This window comes from Rhagoletis zephyria, unplaced genomic scaffold (assembly GCF_001687245.7).
Source record: "Rhagoletis zephyria isolate East Lansing unplaced genomic scaffold, Rhagoletis_zephyria_1.1 Rzeph_scaffold_01265, whole genome shotgun sequence".
Classification (NCBI taxonomy): domain Eukaryota; kingdom Metazoa; phylum Arthropoda; class Insecta; order Diptera; family Tephritidae; genus Rhagoletis; species Rhagoletis zephyria.
The window spans coordinates 24228-39684 of NW_016158349.1; the positions used below are offsets into that span (position 1 = coordinate 24228).

Sequence of the window (15457 nt, forward strand, 5' to 3'; positions counted from 1 at the left end):
ATGAAAGTTTTGGAAAATGGGCATAACTCCGATCACTTATGATGAAATGGTGTATCTCAGTAGCCCCTTCAACTCGGTAAGAGCCTTATTTAGGGTCCAGCTGAGGAATCTTCGAAATCGGGCAATAACCACCCCTACCTCCCATATGACGGTAATTTACAGAAACACGAAAACTGCGATAAATCAGTTGCTACAGAAGCTAATTCACTTAGAATCGGTGATTGCAATAACCACTTAGCATATATATATAGATTGTGGTTGGCTATTACCGCCAACGTTGTAATAACACTCGAGTTTCGTGTGGCTGCTGCAGAGAAATATGCATCATACCAAGTCATCCTAAAGCCAATAACAACGCGAGCGATATCTGAGCGATACCGGGAGATGAGGTGAGAACAGCTTAAAAACAACAAAGGCCCCGTAGATGACGAGGGTTGAGCAGTTCGAAGTCGACAGCGAAGACCTAGTAGAGAGCATGCATCAGCTTTTAAGTTTGGTCTGACGAATAAATGCCGGATGATCTTCGTGCCAGGTACAGCGGAATAAGCCTTCTTAGCAGTGCGTATATGTTGCTATCTACAATACAGTTTGAAGGACTGAAGCCCTTCCCGAACCTTTACTATGGCTTCAGACCTGGCAGATTCAGTATTGACCAGATTTTAAAAGTGCGTTAAATGCTGGAAAAATATGGTAGATAAGCAAATCGACACACACCACCTTCTCGTCGATTTTTAAAGTCGCATTTGATAGCGCGAAGGGAAGCTTCGCGCAAAACCAATACGATTACGTCGCACAGTGGGAAAAATTAGTTGTTTAGTGACAAAATCGAATGTATTGAAAATGAGACCCGCTAACGTAATAAATTTAACAGTACTACTTTAGATATTTTCAGATGGAAAATTAAAAAAAAAAAACAGTTTCGTTGGAAAAATAATTACTTTAACCTTTCAAATGCCTTTAAAAAATAGTGGGTTTAAATTGTTTTCTTTTTCCACCTAAAATTGTTATATAATGGACTTCTTAAGAATGGATAAGAATTAAAATTCCAACTTTACTTTTTTTGGACCACTCTAATTTATATACTATACATACTTAATTACTTGTTCAAATGTTTAATATCGAATTCTCCCTACGAACTATGTACATATTAATTTCACGTGTAAAAATAGGCGAAATTGTAAATGATTTATGTATGAAGTGAACAATATTTAAAAATTATATGTTTTCGAATCGTTTTGGTTGGATTATTGATCTTAGCTGAAAAAAATTCGATAAGGCGCACAGGTAGGAGGTCTCACGCAAGTGTAGGCAGCGTATTATTGCCTTTAATATGCACTTAAGTGCTTTGCAAATTTGCTTAGCTATGCTTTAGACAAGCGTATGTACGTACATATATATTTTAATGAAGGTGACCAGAAGCAAAGAATTTATAAATGCACTAAATGCTTTGTTTTTTGTCGTGTCACATACATTCAGATCGCTGTTACAGAGAAAAAATATCTCTACTAAAGTTTAAAAAATCGTCTATGAATGCTTGTCAAAGAAAAAAAAAAAAAAACAAAGATAAATTCATAAATTTTTTTTATTGTGTTTTTGAATTTGCTGTAAAGCAGCAAAATTTAAATGATGGTTTTTTTTCAGATGCTGGATATGATTTTGTCGAAAGCAAGGTTGAATGATTTTGAATTAGCCAAAACATAAATCCAAAAATCAAATTAATTTCTGAACTGAAAGTTGCATGAAATTCTTAGTAATATGAATTTATTAATTAAAAATAAAATTTATTTGTGATTTGATTCGCCAGACAAATATACCATTAAATTTACTTGGGATTTGATTCCGCGACCAAATAAAAAAATAATTTTATTTTTAATTCGAGTTGACGACCAAATGAATTTTGTTTCTGATGCTGATTTCGAATCAGAAATTAGATACACTATAACAACTGTCTGTGTATACAGATGAGAAAAACTTGAAAATCATGCCTGCGCTGCATAAAAAAAGTATTTTTTAGTAGGAAAATATCGTATTCAATTGAATTGCTCGACAAATGGAATCGCAAATAAAAATGTATTTGTATTCAACAATTTTATAATGAGCTCGAGGCCATTTTTTTAAATGAAAATTTATTGTGGAAAAGCAACAATAATTTGAAAAAATGGTAGAAGTGATAGCTATTTCGGAAATCACCACATTTCCTCATCAGACTTCTCTCAGTAGGATTCGAACCGACGATCCCACTGACTCAGCCAGTTGCCTATGCACCGTGCTAAGACGCCTTGTAAATTATCGTTTGCTTATTTCCACTATTTCCATTTTTGTTATGCCAACACAATGGCATAACAAAAATGGCCTCGAGCTCATTATAAAATTGTTGAATATAATTGTTAAAAAGGCCAAAAAATAACAAAAAACAAAAATGTATTTGGTTAATAAATTAATAAATAATTTCTACTTCTTATTTGTCAGCCGAATCAAGTCACAAATAAATAATTTTTCTATTTGGTAGAGGAATCAGATCATAAATTATTTTTTGTTTTTAAATTTGTTCCATGAATCAAATTACAAATTAAATAAATGTTTTGAATTAAAAGCGGATTTAAAAGCCAAAAGGATTCTAAATCCCGCAACGCTGACCGAAGGCATTAGATTAATTTCCCGCCGATAATGGATTCTAATATTGTGTTCATATGAACATAGGCAAGAATGATAGAATACAAGATTGCGCTCAACAGAGAGGAATTTTGAATATAATTTTTGTGTGACGTCACACTGGTGCATTTTGCGAGAGAGAAATGCCAAAAACGCGAGCAAGAATGGAAGAAGAAGAGGCGATTTTGCAAGAAAAACGTAAACAACTTGCACAAGTGTGACGTCATAGCGGTACCGAGATGGGCGTCACCCTTTTCTCTACATCGTGGTACACACAGATAAAGATAAATTTACAAAGATTCCGACTTACTTCATTTCACCTCACCTCAATTCACTCAAACTCATCTCAACGTAGAAGATAAAGATAAAGATGAAATTGAATTAAAAATTCTTAATTTGTCCTCATGTGTAGGTGAATGTGTATGTAGATGAAGAACAGAAAAAAGGTAAAGATAAAGATAAGGGTATAGATCAGTATAAAGATAAAGATAGAGACTAAAACAGTAAATTAGATTTGTTATATCACATTCTGTTGCTCATCTCAGTCCACCTCACCTCATCTAAATTCACCATAACTCATCTCATCTCAACTTACCTTACCTCTACTTGCCTCATCTCACCTCAACTCACCTTAACTCGAACCAAATCACTTCAATTCAACTCTACTCACCTCACTTCAACTCATCTCAACCCACATCACCTTAATTGCAGTGTTTGAATTTCAACCGCTGGGCGAACACTAGTTGTTGGTTTATTTAATCTGGCTACCTTAAGTGAGGGTTTTTTTTCAATGCATGGGAGTCCTTTAAATACTACTGACACTAAAATATCCGCCTTTTCATTCATATTTTCACAGCCATAAATATGTGCAAAATGTAAACACTTCTAATAAGCACAATGTGCATACATATTTAGTTGTATAGGTATGTGTACGGGTCCGCCCATATTTTGCTGTTGCTACAGATTCCCGTGAATAACATTTATTATAAGTTTCTCATTCGGCTAATATGCACTCGTAGTTCCACATTCACAACGAAAACAGGTGTTATATATGGATGTAGATATTATTTATATGCAGATTTCGTTATCAAAACTAGTTAAAATAATTTATTTAAGTTGGTTAGTGAATAATTTTATACCAAATTGAAAATGCTTAGCCGCAGTAAATTGCGTGAAATAATAATGAAGCATCTGAAAGTTTTTCAAAAAAATCATGTGAAGCCAGCGAAAAAGTCAAGTGAAATAGATAAAAGTGCCACCTTGAAAATTCCTAATGACAAATTGGTGGTAGAAAATTTAGAGGATGTCGACATTAATGCCATCAAATTGATGGGACGACGTACACCAATTGAATATTTCACTCTTCTGGAGAAAGATTTCCATTACATTAAGCCAAGCATACACACAGACTATAGCAAATTGGATATATTTCATCGTGCTATTAGTCCAAGTAAGTATATTTTATGTATGTATATGTGGAAAAACTACTGCAAATATATTTACATATGAGTGAATCCGTGTCAATCAAGCTCTGCCAAAGCAAAACAAAAATTTTTTTTTTCTAAAGTTATTTATGCAGAATTCTAAATTTCACAATTTCCGCGAGTTTGCAAGACTACTTTTTGAATAACTAAAAATATGGTTCTGGGCTCGTTTTAAGGGATATTAAGAAGAAATTACATAAACAAAAATTGACTAAAATGTACAGTCGCAAGGAAACGGTTAGACGATTTAGTGAAGTCGATTATTTCTTGAAACAACTTTTGCTATTCTACTAATCGATTCGTCGACTAACAAGAGCTCTTATGCTAAACCACTTTTATTTAATTTAAATTAATTTCATAAAAAAATTCTTATCTTAAAAAAATTTTCAGGATCTCATAAGATAGATATAAAGTATACTATTTTGGCGCTCATTGTTGGGAAAAACGTTTCTACTTAATCCAGAAGTTATCCAGACTGTGGACCGAACCCAGGTCCTACGGAGTGGGAGTACGCACTTCTAACCACCCAGCCACAGCGGCTGTAGTGCATACATAAATTGAGCCAAAAATTTACTTTCACGATTTTTAAAATTTCTAAATTCTGTAACTATTTTTTTGTATAGAATTTTTTGTTTAAATATATACTTTTTGCATAGCCCCAAATATTTTTATTTTAGAACATGAACACAGGCATTTTTGTAACNTCGAAAAAAAAATATTTGTTTGCTTTGATAGAACCTTGCTATATGGGTATTTCAATTCTGACGTTACGTGACACTCGTACGACTAAATCTAAAAAAAAAAAAATATATCGAGAAAGTCAAAATTTGAGAAAGGGTTTTCTAGATTTGCATAGCAATTAAATGGCCCCTTATTCAGTAAAAAGATACAACTGTTGGTAGTAGCGACATTAGTAAACACACACGCTGGCGTGACGTTTTTGTAGTAATATTGGAAATGTCTAAGGTTAATTCTCCAAGTTTTTAAATGTAGAATCTTTTCTGATTTATGTTTAATCAGCTGAATTATCTGACGTAACGTTACTTGGCGTTACGTTAGAAAAATTTCCAAGGAAAAAGTTTTGTTAATATTGTTCTTGAAAGGATTTTCAACGGGAAGAAAACATGCATTTTATGTCGAACGAACTTTTTATTTTGACATCTCAAATATATGTCGTTTCACTAAACATGCCAAATGAATATGAATATGAATGTATGCATTAAAAACTATGCAAAAAGTCTAGACGCATGTGATCCTATCACACAATATCCGGTAAACATCACTGTAGTTATTGGGATGTCTTACCTCTTTGGATTAAATAGAGACTTGTGCGTAGAGAATTCAATAAAGCACAAAGTGTGACAGAAGAGTTCCATTCGGCATCATTTATTTGCAATTCCTGTAAATGTTCAGGTATTACTTTTGAATACAGCGCCATTTTACTGCCTGGATGTCAGAGAAAATGTCGAAAGGTATTAGGTAGGTATGGTTGCCACTGCTAAGCAGGGGCACACTTAGGTCACGAGTTGAATGTCCTTTGTGATACCACGACTTGGAGCTGTGTTACTCCCCCTTGCTAAACAATTTTGAATCCTTGACGAAACTCGTTAGGCGTATAAGATTTATGTATATCCCCCAGTTCTGGATAGATATGTTTTTAATTTTTAACTTTTATTCAAAAAAAAAAAACAAAAATGTTTAACTATCAAAACGGCTTTTCATATAACTTAATCTTTTTGGTTTTCCAATAAACCATATAAAGATCTTTATAAACACTAAATATGTAATAAATTATAAAACGAAAATCAGCTGTTAAACACCTCTTTTAAAATAATATGATTTCTTTAGTACTCATTATAGGTCAATGTTTTTCGCTGATGCCTGTTCGTGGTGTTGGCCATTCAAATCCGCGTCAAGTACGCTTTACATTCCGATCCATACAAGTGATGATTACATTGATATTTTTATTCGCCAGTTCTACGTTTAATTTTGCAATGATAAAACATTTGGCAAAAATTGGTGTAGACGCGAAAAATTTAGGTAAGATTGTTAATGTTTATTTATTTTCGTTCTACCACAATTTACAAAATTATTTTTCATTTTTGTTCCATAAAAAAAAAACAACTCTTCGATTACTTTCTTTCATTCAGTCGGCTTCGTCTTCTTTGCATGTGCTCAATCATCAACGGTGCTCTTCTTCACGCTGGCGCCCCGTTGGCCACGCCTTATTCGCTTTTGGACTCGCACTGAAATGATATTCGTACGAAAACCTTACAAAATGCCCAAACCAAATCTGTCAACTCGGGTGCGACGTGCTGCATACGCAGTAATTGCATTCTCAGCAGGTTTGCCTATTGCAATTAAAAATTTCATTATTATTATATATTTTTTTTATTTTTCATAATGTAGTGGAGCATATATTTTATCTTATCTCAGCTATATACTCTGAATATCGTAGAGCACTACTGTGTGGTGCAGCCCAGAATATCACTATTCCTTTCACTTTCGAAGAATTCGCTTACAGAAACTATGACTACGTATTTGAATTGTTGCCGAAGTCAACGCTTATTGGTTGCCTTATTTTGGTAAGTGGATTTGATAAAATTTAAGCCATTGCATTGGGAATACATATGTATTTGGCTGGGTAGATGAACAAATTTCTGATACCGGTATAAAGGCGGATTCATCGTTCTACTTCTGAACTTTTCTTCTCAAAGAGAGAAACGCAACAACAACCACATGGAAGAAAAGTTCTGAACTAAAACGATGAATCCGCCTTAACTGTTTAAATAGGGGCCGGTTGTTCAATGTCTGATTAGCACAAATCGGAGGTAGAAGCTCCGCTTAAATACAAAGACTGCTTTATCGATCACATGTTATGTGCATGATGCCGAAAACGTCGATAATGATGTTTAACCGGCAAGTACTGATAACCAGACATTGAACAACCGGCCCTGAGTGTTTACGGGGTAGATACACAAAAACCCTCAATGCAGTTATCTCTGTATACTCTGTCAGGTTACTCATTAGAACTCTGCTTTAGGCTACCAGACCACTGAGGTGTCTTTCAAGCAGAATACGCGGCTTTAAAAGAGGCTGCATTCTGGCTTATCGCACGTTCTCTTAACCGGCCTTCAGCAACTATATACTCCGATAGACAAGCAGCTATCAAGTCTCTACATTGCTGTATGATCTCCTCAATAACTGTGATAGAATTTAGGAAAGTCCTTAACGATTTACCTACCTCCAAGATATGGTTCAGGACATACTTCGTCTCGAAGGCAAACAAAAGATGACCAGAAGAACCCACGTGTGGGACGACTCGACAAATCTGGCCTAGCCACGAAAAGAAAAGATCTGACACACTCATTCGGTTAGAACGCTCTTTACTAAGGCTGGTGACCGCTATTATTACGAACCACACTGCTCAATGGGAAGGCATGCTAGCAGAATGGGTTTGCCGGCCAATGATTTCTACCATAGTTGCCGCGACATGGGCGAAATAGAGAGTGTGGAACACTACCAATGTCACTGCCCTGCCCTTAGTGGGCGCGAAGACGCTCATTTTACCACCACTTTTTTGTCTTTCTGGCCGACCTAAGCAAAGCAGCAATTCACGAATTCTCGCGCTTTCTGAACCTAACCAACTGGTTCTACTTCTAGGTGAATGGACGAGTTCGAATACGGGCTCTAAATTGGTATCACAATGGACCCACAGGGTCTAAGTGTGCCTCTCACCTATGTACGTACATTAGATGAAGGCAGCCGCTTCAACCTAACTTGACCTACATATACATAGCCTTTTCATTTTTCGGCAAACCGCCTTTACGTGATAAGCAGGTGCTTTTCACCGATTTCTAACATTTTCGATAACATGCTCAGTTAGACTTAATAAAATAATTGAACCTAGCTTGGTAGAAATCCATAAAGCGGTCACCAAAATACACCTAGGTTAGGGTTAGGTTGTTGTGGCAGACCCCGCACCAGGGGGACTTCCTGAGACATTAATTAGATTGTCCATTGTATTAGACCTTACACAAGTTCTTTGAACGGCAAGTAAGATATTCTGTGTTAAAAGAGAAGCGCTGGGTGCTCAGAACCAAATTCCGCAGGCAGCTGATGTCCACTCCGGAGATCTTTTCAGGAGTGTTGAAGAAATGAGCACCGAGGTGCTTAAATCTTAGTCTTGCGAATGCCGGGCAACTGAGAAGGAAGTGCTGAGATGAATACACCTCATCTTCCAAACAGCCCTGGCAGTAGAGATCTGTGACGATGTTAAGTCGCACCGCGTGAGTTCCTAAATGACAATGTCTGGTCAGTACACTTGTGAGAATCGAAAGGTGGCGCTTAGCCAGCTGCAGAAGCTCCCTTGATCGCCCGCGGTCGACAACCGGCCAGAAGGACCTTGCAACTTTGCATGTCGGTGTTGTCGCCCAGCGCTCGTTGAGCCGACTGTGAGCCCATCTGTCCAGAAGTAAGCCACAGGTTGCCAACGGAACTCCTACGCCCTCCCTATCCGAGGTTAAGGCCTCGAAGGTTCCCAGCCCAGCCAATTCATCAGCCCGGCAATTTCCATTTCTGTCACTGTGTCCCGGTACCCAAATCAGCTTGATTTGGAAGTATTCCAAGGCACTTGGGAGAGAGGTCAGGCATTTCCCGACCAATTTCGAGCGTATTATAAGCGATCCCAGCTCTTTGAAAGCCGCTTGGCTATAAGAGTAGATATTTACCCTCCTAGTTGGCAAGAGGTTGCTGCATAGCCAATCGGCTGCCTCGTTTATAGCGGTCACCTCTGCTTGAAAGACGCTGCAGAGTTTCCGACAATAGACCTCTCCTCCGACTCTCCTGTCCAGCTTCAATGCGTCCGTGAATATGTTTATTGGACCCCTATTCCGGAGATTGGTTATGGAAAAAATTAAATGATTTTATAATAAAATATGCTTACAGTTAGTTTAACCCACTTTCGGTCGAAACAGGACGTCGATAATACGAACAAAAACGATAGAGCTTCTCCTACTTGAAGACTCGTATTTTTTTGTTTTTAATAAAAACATTTCCGTCCATTTTAGAAGCCCAGGAATATTTGAAGTTCGAACGTCCTTTAGATGTTGAAAAAGGCACTTCCGAGAAAAAAAAATCCCAACAAAAGTTACGTATTTTTATTATACATATAAAGCTAAATTCTTTCTTAAGTTGACTTAGGCGGTTATTGCTAATGACCACAGATATAAGTAGGATGCTAGAAATCTTGTTCACAATTCTCTGAAATATGTCAAAAATCAACATTTTTTTAATAGATATGTCCATACCTGACGTTTGGTTTCATCCGAAATTTGATTTGTCAAATTAAACTCCAACTAGAACTACTAATACTCAACTAATATTTGTATATCTGCTTTTATGTACTCGTAAATATGTAGATAGTGAATTTTTTCTGCACATTTGTGTGGAATTACATGGATCTTTTCATAATGATGATAGGCAAAGGCATCGCATATCGATTTGAGCAAATGAAGATGCGCATACACACGCTGCTCGATAAGGTAATAATTATAGGTGTACGACAACATCTTTCTGTACTTCCATTATCTTAATTAGTTTTGTTAAATTTTCACAATCCTGTCACCTATTCTAGGAAGTGTCTGAATCGATTTTTATGGAAATACGAGACCACTATGTGAAATTAATTGAATTACTCGAGTATGTGGATGAGGATTTGTCTGGCATAATTTTGCTATCCAGTGCAAATAATTTATATTTCGTTTGCTACCAGCTACTGAATATCTTCAAGTAAGTGAACTACTTACCTTAATACTTGAATAGGTATTCATGTATGTATATTTATGTAATTGCAATTAAAATATTTAATGACAATTATGTAAAAGAGGATTAAGATAAATGCTGTATTTATACAAAGAAGCTTAAGGCTGACGACTGTACCCATGTTACACTTTCACACACTAATTATTTGCCAACAGCAACAGTTAAGCGGCTGTAGCTTCTTGTCAAATGTTGACAATAAAATTATTTTATTGCTTTTAAAGTGCCGAAATATACTCGTAAAAAAAGAGATTTAAAATACATATTCGGCTAACCCCGTAGCCATGCCTGCGAGTCTCCACTGCAATGCTTGTAACAAACGCATATACACTCACTTATGCACATAATTTTACATTAGACTGTACCAGAAAAAAAAGTTCACCGTACGCCCTTGACTCTTAATATTTTTGCTAAGCAATTTCGAAAGAAACATATTTTTTTTTGGCCGAATGTAGGGTCGCATTTTTACATTTTCGTCATATCATCGGGATTAACAGGCGAAGCTTAAAGTATGACATATCGCTGTTCTAGAGTTCATTGATAGAGTTATTGAGTAGCCCGTTCTAGTACTTATCCACCAGATTACAGTTTTTAACACGCCAACGTACCGGTAACAGGTAATAAGACCACCCTGGTGCGAAATAAAGTCAATTGACCTTATTTCCGTTGAACTTGTTACCTGTCACCCAACGTACCACCTTAATGTTAGTACATTAGAGCCCACCAAAAATCTTTAAATTATTTATTTCAGTAGAACTATTTAAAAAAAAACCTATTGCCGAATGTAGGTTTCATTGAAAAATGTAAAAAGGGCGACCTCTAGGTTCGACCAAAAAAATGTTTTTATTTTAGGAAATTGCAAAAATACCTTAGACTCAGCAGTGTATGGCGAATTCTTTCTTTGTTTGCTTGTACAGTGGTACGTCCTATTGTACATATCTACATACAAACGCTCAGACACACACACACACATGACGATGGACTTGGGTATAGCCGTTACAGCCAAAAGCTGGTTGCAGGATTTGCATTAATTACTTTTTCACGCAACCATTTCTTTTTTCTTTCACTTTCTTCAACGCTTGCTACATCCAATGTACATACATACTTTGGTAAATTTGTATATGTCTGCGTCTATGTGCATGCGCACGCCATCAACAGTAAATTACGTTGGCCAATTAATTACGTTTACTTTTGGTTTTCGCTACTTTTCCTAATCGGACGTACGACTTTTGTTTTTCTCACAGCAGCATCCATCAATGACGAAGCAAAAGACGCTTTAAGTGTGCTGAGGCGTATACCAGCGAATACTTGGTGTGTCGAGGTGAGTGACAAGGGTAGTGTATGAATATGCGCTGGGTTAAAGGTGAGAAAATATAGATACATATGTATGTATGCTTACAAGTAAGCAAGTAGGTAACTAAGTGAATAGCCATACGTCCTTCTTGCATAATTAAAGCGAAGACTAATTAGTTCAATAAATAATTCAAGTACTAGTATTAGTTTACGTCCTGACAGTTAGATAGTAATTTTTTGAAATTTCTTCCATGTACAACAGGTGGAACGTCTAATATTTCAAATGTCAACTACAACGGTGGCATTATCAGGCAAGAAATTCTACTTTCTCACAAGGAGGTTGCTGTTCGGGGTGAGTTTCAAGGGCCAAATTCACTGTCGGTAAATAACTACAGATTTTCAGTACACCGTGAATTTGACCCTAATTGTTGGACGTATATATGTTTTCTTTTATCAAAAAATTGCATGAAGCCGCTTGGCAGTGGCATTCAAACAAATGTTGATATCTGTGGACTTTTGACAGTACAACTTCTGTGCTTTCTGTAGGTTGGAGTTTAGAGTAAAACTGACTTAAAGAAGTTCGAATTAAAAAGAAAAAAAATTTATTAAACATTCATTAAGATTAAAAATAAAAATATTTGAAAGGAAAATGTCCTCACTAAAGAGAAATTGTTTTGTCAAATGTCCACAAATAGGTATGTACGTATGTGCACTGGGTCGTACCTGAAAAAAATATCGACGCACATCCCTGATTCTAAAGTATTTTTTGTAAGGCAATGAAGCCCACTAATACCAACTGGCGACCAGAGCTAACAACAGCGCTGCTAAGTTCCGAAGTACACCCTGCAAAGTGCGCGCTTGTTAAGACTTTTGGCATGTACTCACGAGATGACGTCCAGCCGCCATTTGTTTTTAAGCGATTACCCTTCGACTGTTCCTCTATGCAATCGCAGTAATCCTTCCTTTTGGCCTTTTTTGGTGGCTTCTTTACATCTCTGCAGGAAGGCCTTGTATGTAGTCCGCAAACCATTACTCTTTGACAGAGGTTATCTCTTTGGGCCACCAGTGTAGAGATGGTTAAGGCGTGTCGCACAGGGGGTGGGCAAAGTACTGATTCCTCTACAGAGACTCAAAAATTAAAATTATTATTTTTTTAATCTAATAAATACCCAAAATCGAAACTACCATAGTCGAAGATATCACATATAAATTTTGGTCCCGACTGTAGTCGGTTAAGGCGTATTCATAGGGTAATCTGCACTTTGACCCCTGTGCGACACGCCTTAACCGTCTCCAATCGGGACCAAAATTTATATGTGATATCTTCGACTATAGTAGCATCGATGCAGAGGTTGAGGCTTAGGAAATCTGATGTACAAATTTGCTTCCTAACATTTAAAGACCACCCTAATGTACATAGATATCTATGAATGTAACATAACACAGTGAAGCGTCTATAGATATATTTATATGTATTAAAAGCCTGCAAATGTTGAACTATAAAACATAGCAATACGTGTCACATCATGCAAGTGCCAGTTCATATTATGTCGCTCATACATGTTTCACAATAACATATGAAGACACTGTCGAATAATTAAAATCAAATCATTCATCAAATCTATGCATGTCAACACAAGCAACATATGCGACACATGCGACATAGTCAGCATTATTAATTACATTTTACATACGGGAAGAGATTTTGTAAATTTTTTAAGCACCTATTAAAGTAAAATGCATTAAAGAATTGTCTAATTAAAAACCTGTATATATTTTCATCCAAGGCAGGATCAAACAGTATTAAAAATATGCTGCAGAAGCACAACAGCGAACAACAGCTTAGCTAAGTAGCAACGACATTCTAAAACAGTATGTTTGAGATGGAATGACATGGCATAACACCTTGTTTGAGTTGACATGACATAGCAATGCATGAAATTTTTGAAAAAGACATTTTTACAGAAAATGTTGAATTTTGCAGTTCTTTAATATGTATATACATACTGACTTACCCACTTTTTGCTCTTCTTATTATTTTATATGCAGATGGCAGGCACTATTGTCACCTACGAGTTGGTTTTGCTGCAATTCGATGAACCCAACCGGACGAAAGGACTACCCGATCTGTGCTCTTAGAGATTAGAGTAGATTAGAGTGAAGAGTGATATGACAACAAGACATGGCTATTATGAGCTAAATAAACATACATACTACATAACTTACAACACTTGGTTATGTGCTTTCAAATATACATACATATGTACAGGGGCGCACCCAGGAATATATTTTGGGGGGGGGGGTTTATACTACTAAAGATATATCACCAGAAAAAACTGAAAATTCGCTTCAGATAAAATGCTCTCCAAAAAAAATAAACTTTTTCAAATATTTCATAAATTCCACTTCATCTACACAAAATTAACAAAGAATTCAAACTTTTTTAACCGACTTCAAAAAAGGGTGAGGTTATCAATTCGCCGGAATATTTTTTCTNTCAAATATACATACATATGTACAGGGGCGCACCCAGGAATATATTTTGGGAGGGGTTTATACTACTAAAGATATATCACCAGAAAAAAACTGAAAATTCGCTTCAGATAAAATGCTCTCCAAAAAAAATACACTTTTTCAAAAATTTCATAAATTCCACTTCATTAACACAAAATTAACAAAGAACTCAAACTTTTTTAACCGACTTCAAAAAAGGGTGAGGTTATCAATTCGTCGGAATACTTTCTCTTTTTTTTTGCGTAGCTACCGCATAACTTTGGACCACGTGAACCGATTTTAGTAATTCTTTTTTTTATTGGAATGATGGTACCTCAAGCGTCGTCCTGTAATTTGGTTTAGGNCCGCATAACTTTGGACCACGTGAACCGATTTTAGTAATTCTTTTTTTTATCGGAATGAGGGTACCTCAAGGGTCGTCCTGTAATTTGGTTTAGGCCCGATCATTGGATCATGAAAAAATTAACGGTACTCCTAAATTTGTATATGAGAACTGAAGCCGGTTGTGTGTTTTTTCTTAAAAAATACTTGTTTAATAAAAAATTCTATAAACACAAGATGCGGTCAACTTTCAAAAGTAATAAAAAATGTAAAAAAGAGTTTCAACGTTCATTTTCCTCAATTTTTTATATTTGTTTAATATTTCGAATACCGAAAAAATTAACTGAACTTGTATTTTTAATATGTAGCTCATTTTGGTGGAACCAATTCGAAGTTGGCAAATTAAATCTTCGAATCCTTGTTAAGTATGTATCAGTGGTAAACTCTTTTGGGCTGTAAAGTGTCAAAAACAATAGTAAGTGAGTGTGCATTGCATAGGACAATGTTTTCATTCGCAGTAAAACTTTTAAGAACTCTAAAGAAAAGAGAAAAATTCATATAAAATTACGCACAAGAAATCGAAAAGAAATTTTCTTCTATCAAAATTTCTTATATCAGTTTGCAGCTCTAAAGAAAAGTGCTCGTATATTTAATTCTTCAAGAAAATATACAGCAAAACCAAAGTGTGCTTTTTCAAGCAACATAAATAATAAAAAATATTTTTTTGAGAGCTGGATTCAAGGCGAATACATATCTGTGTTCATATGGAAAAGTAGCTTATGTCAAAAGGCTGGCTTTAGTATAAATCGGCATTCGCAGCATACGATTGCGAATGACTCACTGGCGCTAAGCCGTTGAACAACTTTTGTCAAATAAACGTAGAATAAACAGTTCCGATACTAGCAAGTCAATATTCTTATTAACTCTCATCAACAAATTCCTTGCCGTTTAAAAAATAAAGGGATTGCCGCATTATACTAAAGCCAGCCTTTCGACATAAGCTACTTTTCCATACGAACACAGATATAAGGTGGTATCGATTCAACAAATACAACAATTACTTGTATTTTGTTTTTGCTTTTAGCGGGCCATTGTCAAATTTCAACTATTCTTCCCCGAATGAAAAAGGGGGACAGAAAATACAAACACTCTCACGTTTTCACTTACTCGCTAACGAAATACAAAATTTTGACAATCAAACGCTACTCACAGCTGATGAAATAACACCACCTTATATAAATTCGCCTTGGCTGGATCCTAAGCTTTAAGGTNGGGGGGGGGTGGGTGGGGCGATTTGAACCCCAAAATCCACCCCCTGTGTGCGCTAATGCATATGTAAGTACATTCATACATACTAAGTACATATAAATGCG

At 36.0% G+C, this 15457-nt stretch overlaps 1 protein-coding gene across 1 annotated transcript; it reads left to right on the forward strand.

The window, feature by feature from the left end:
* Positions 1-5900: 5900 nt before the first annotated feature.
* Positions 5901-13428, forward strand: Gr64a (Gustatory receptor 64a). Its single transcript, XM_017616734.1, has 8 exons — positions 5901-6176; positions 6287-6481; positions 6546-6721; positions 9557-9679; positions 9772-9926; positions 11115-11277; positions 11512-11601; positions 13299-13428. The coding sequence occupies exons 1-8, from the start codon at positions 5972-5974 to the stop codon at positions 13386-13388; spliced, it is 1197 nt and encodes a 398-aa protein (XP_017472223.1). The 5' UTR covers positions 5901-5971; the 3' UTR covers positions 13389-13428.
* Positions 13429-15457: the final 2029 nt, after the last annotated feature.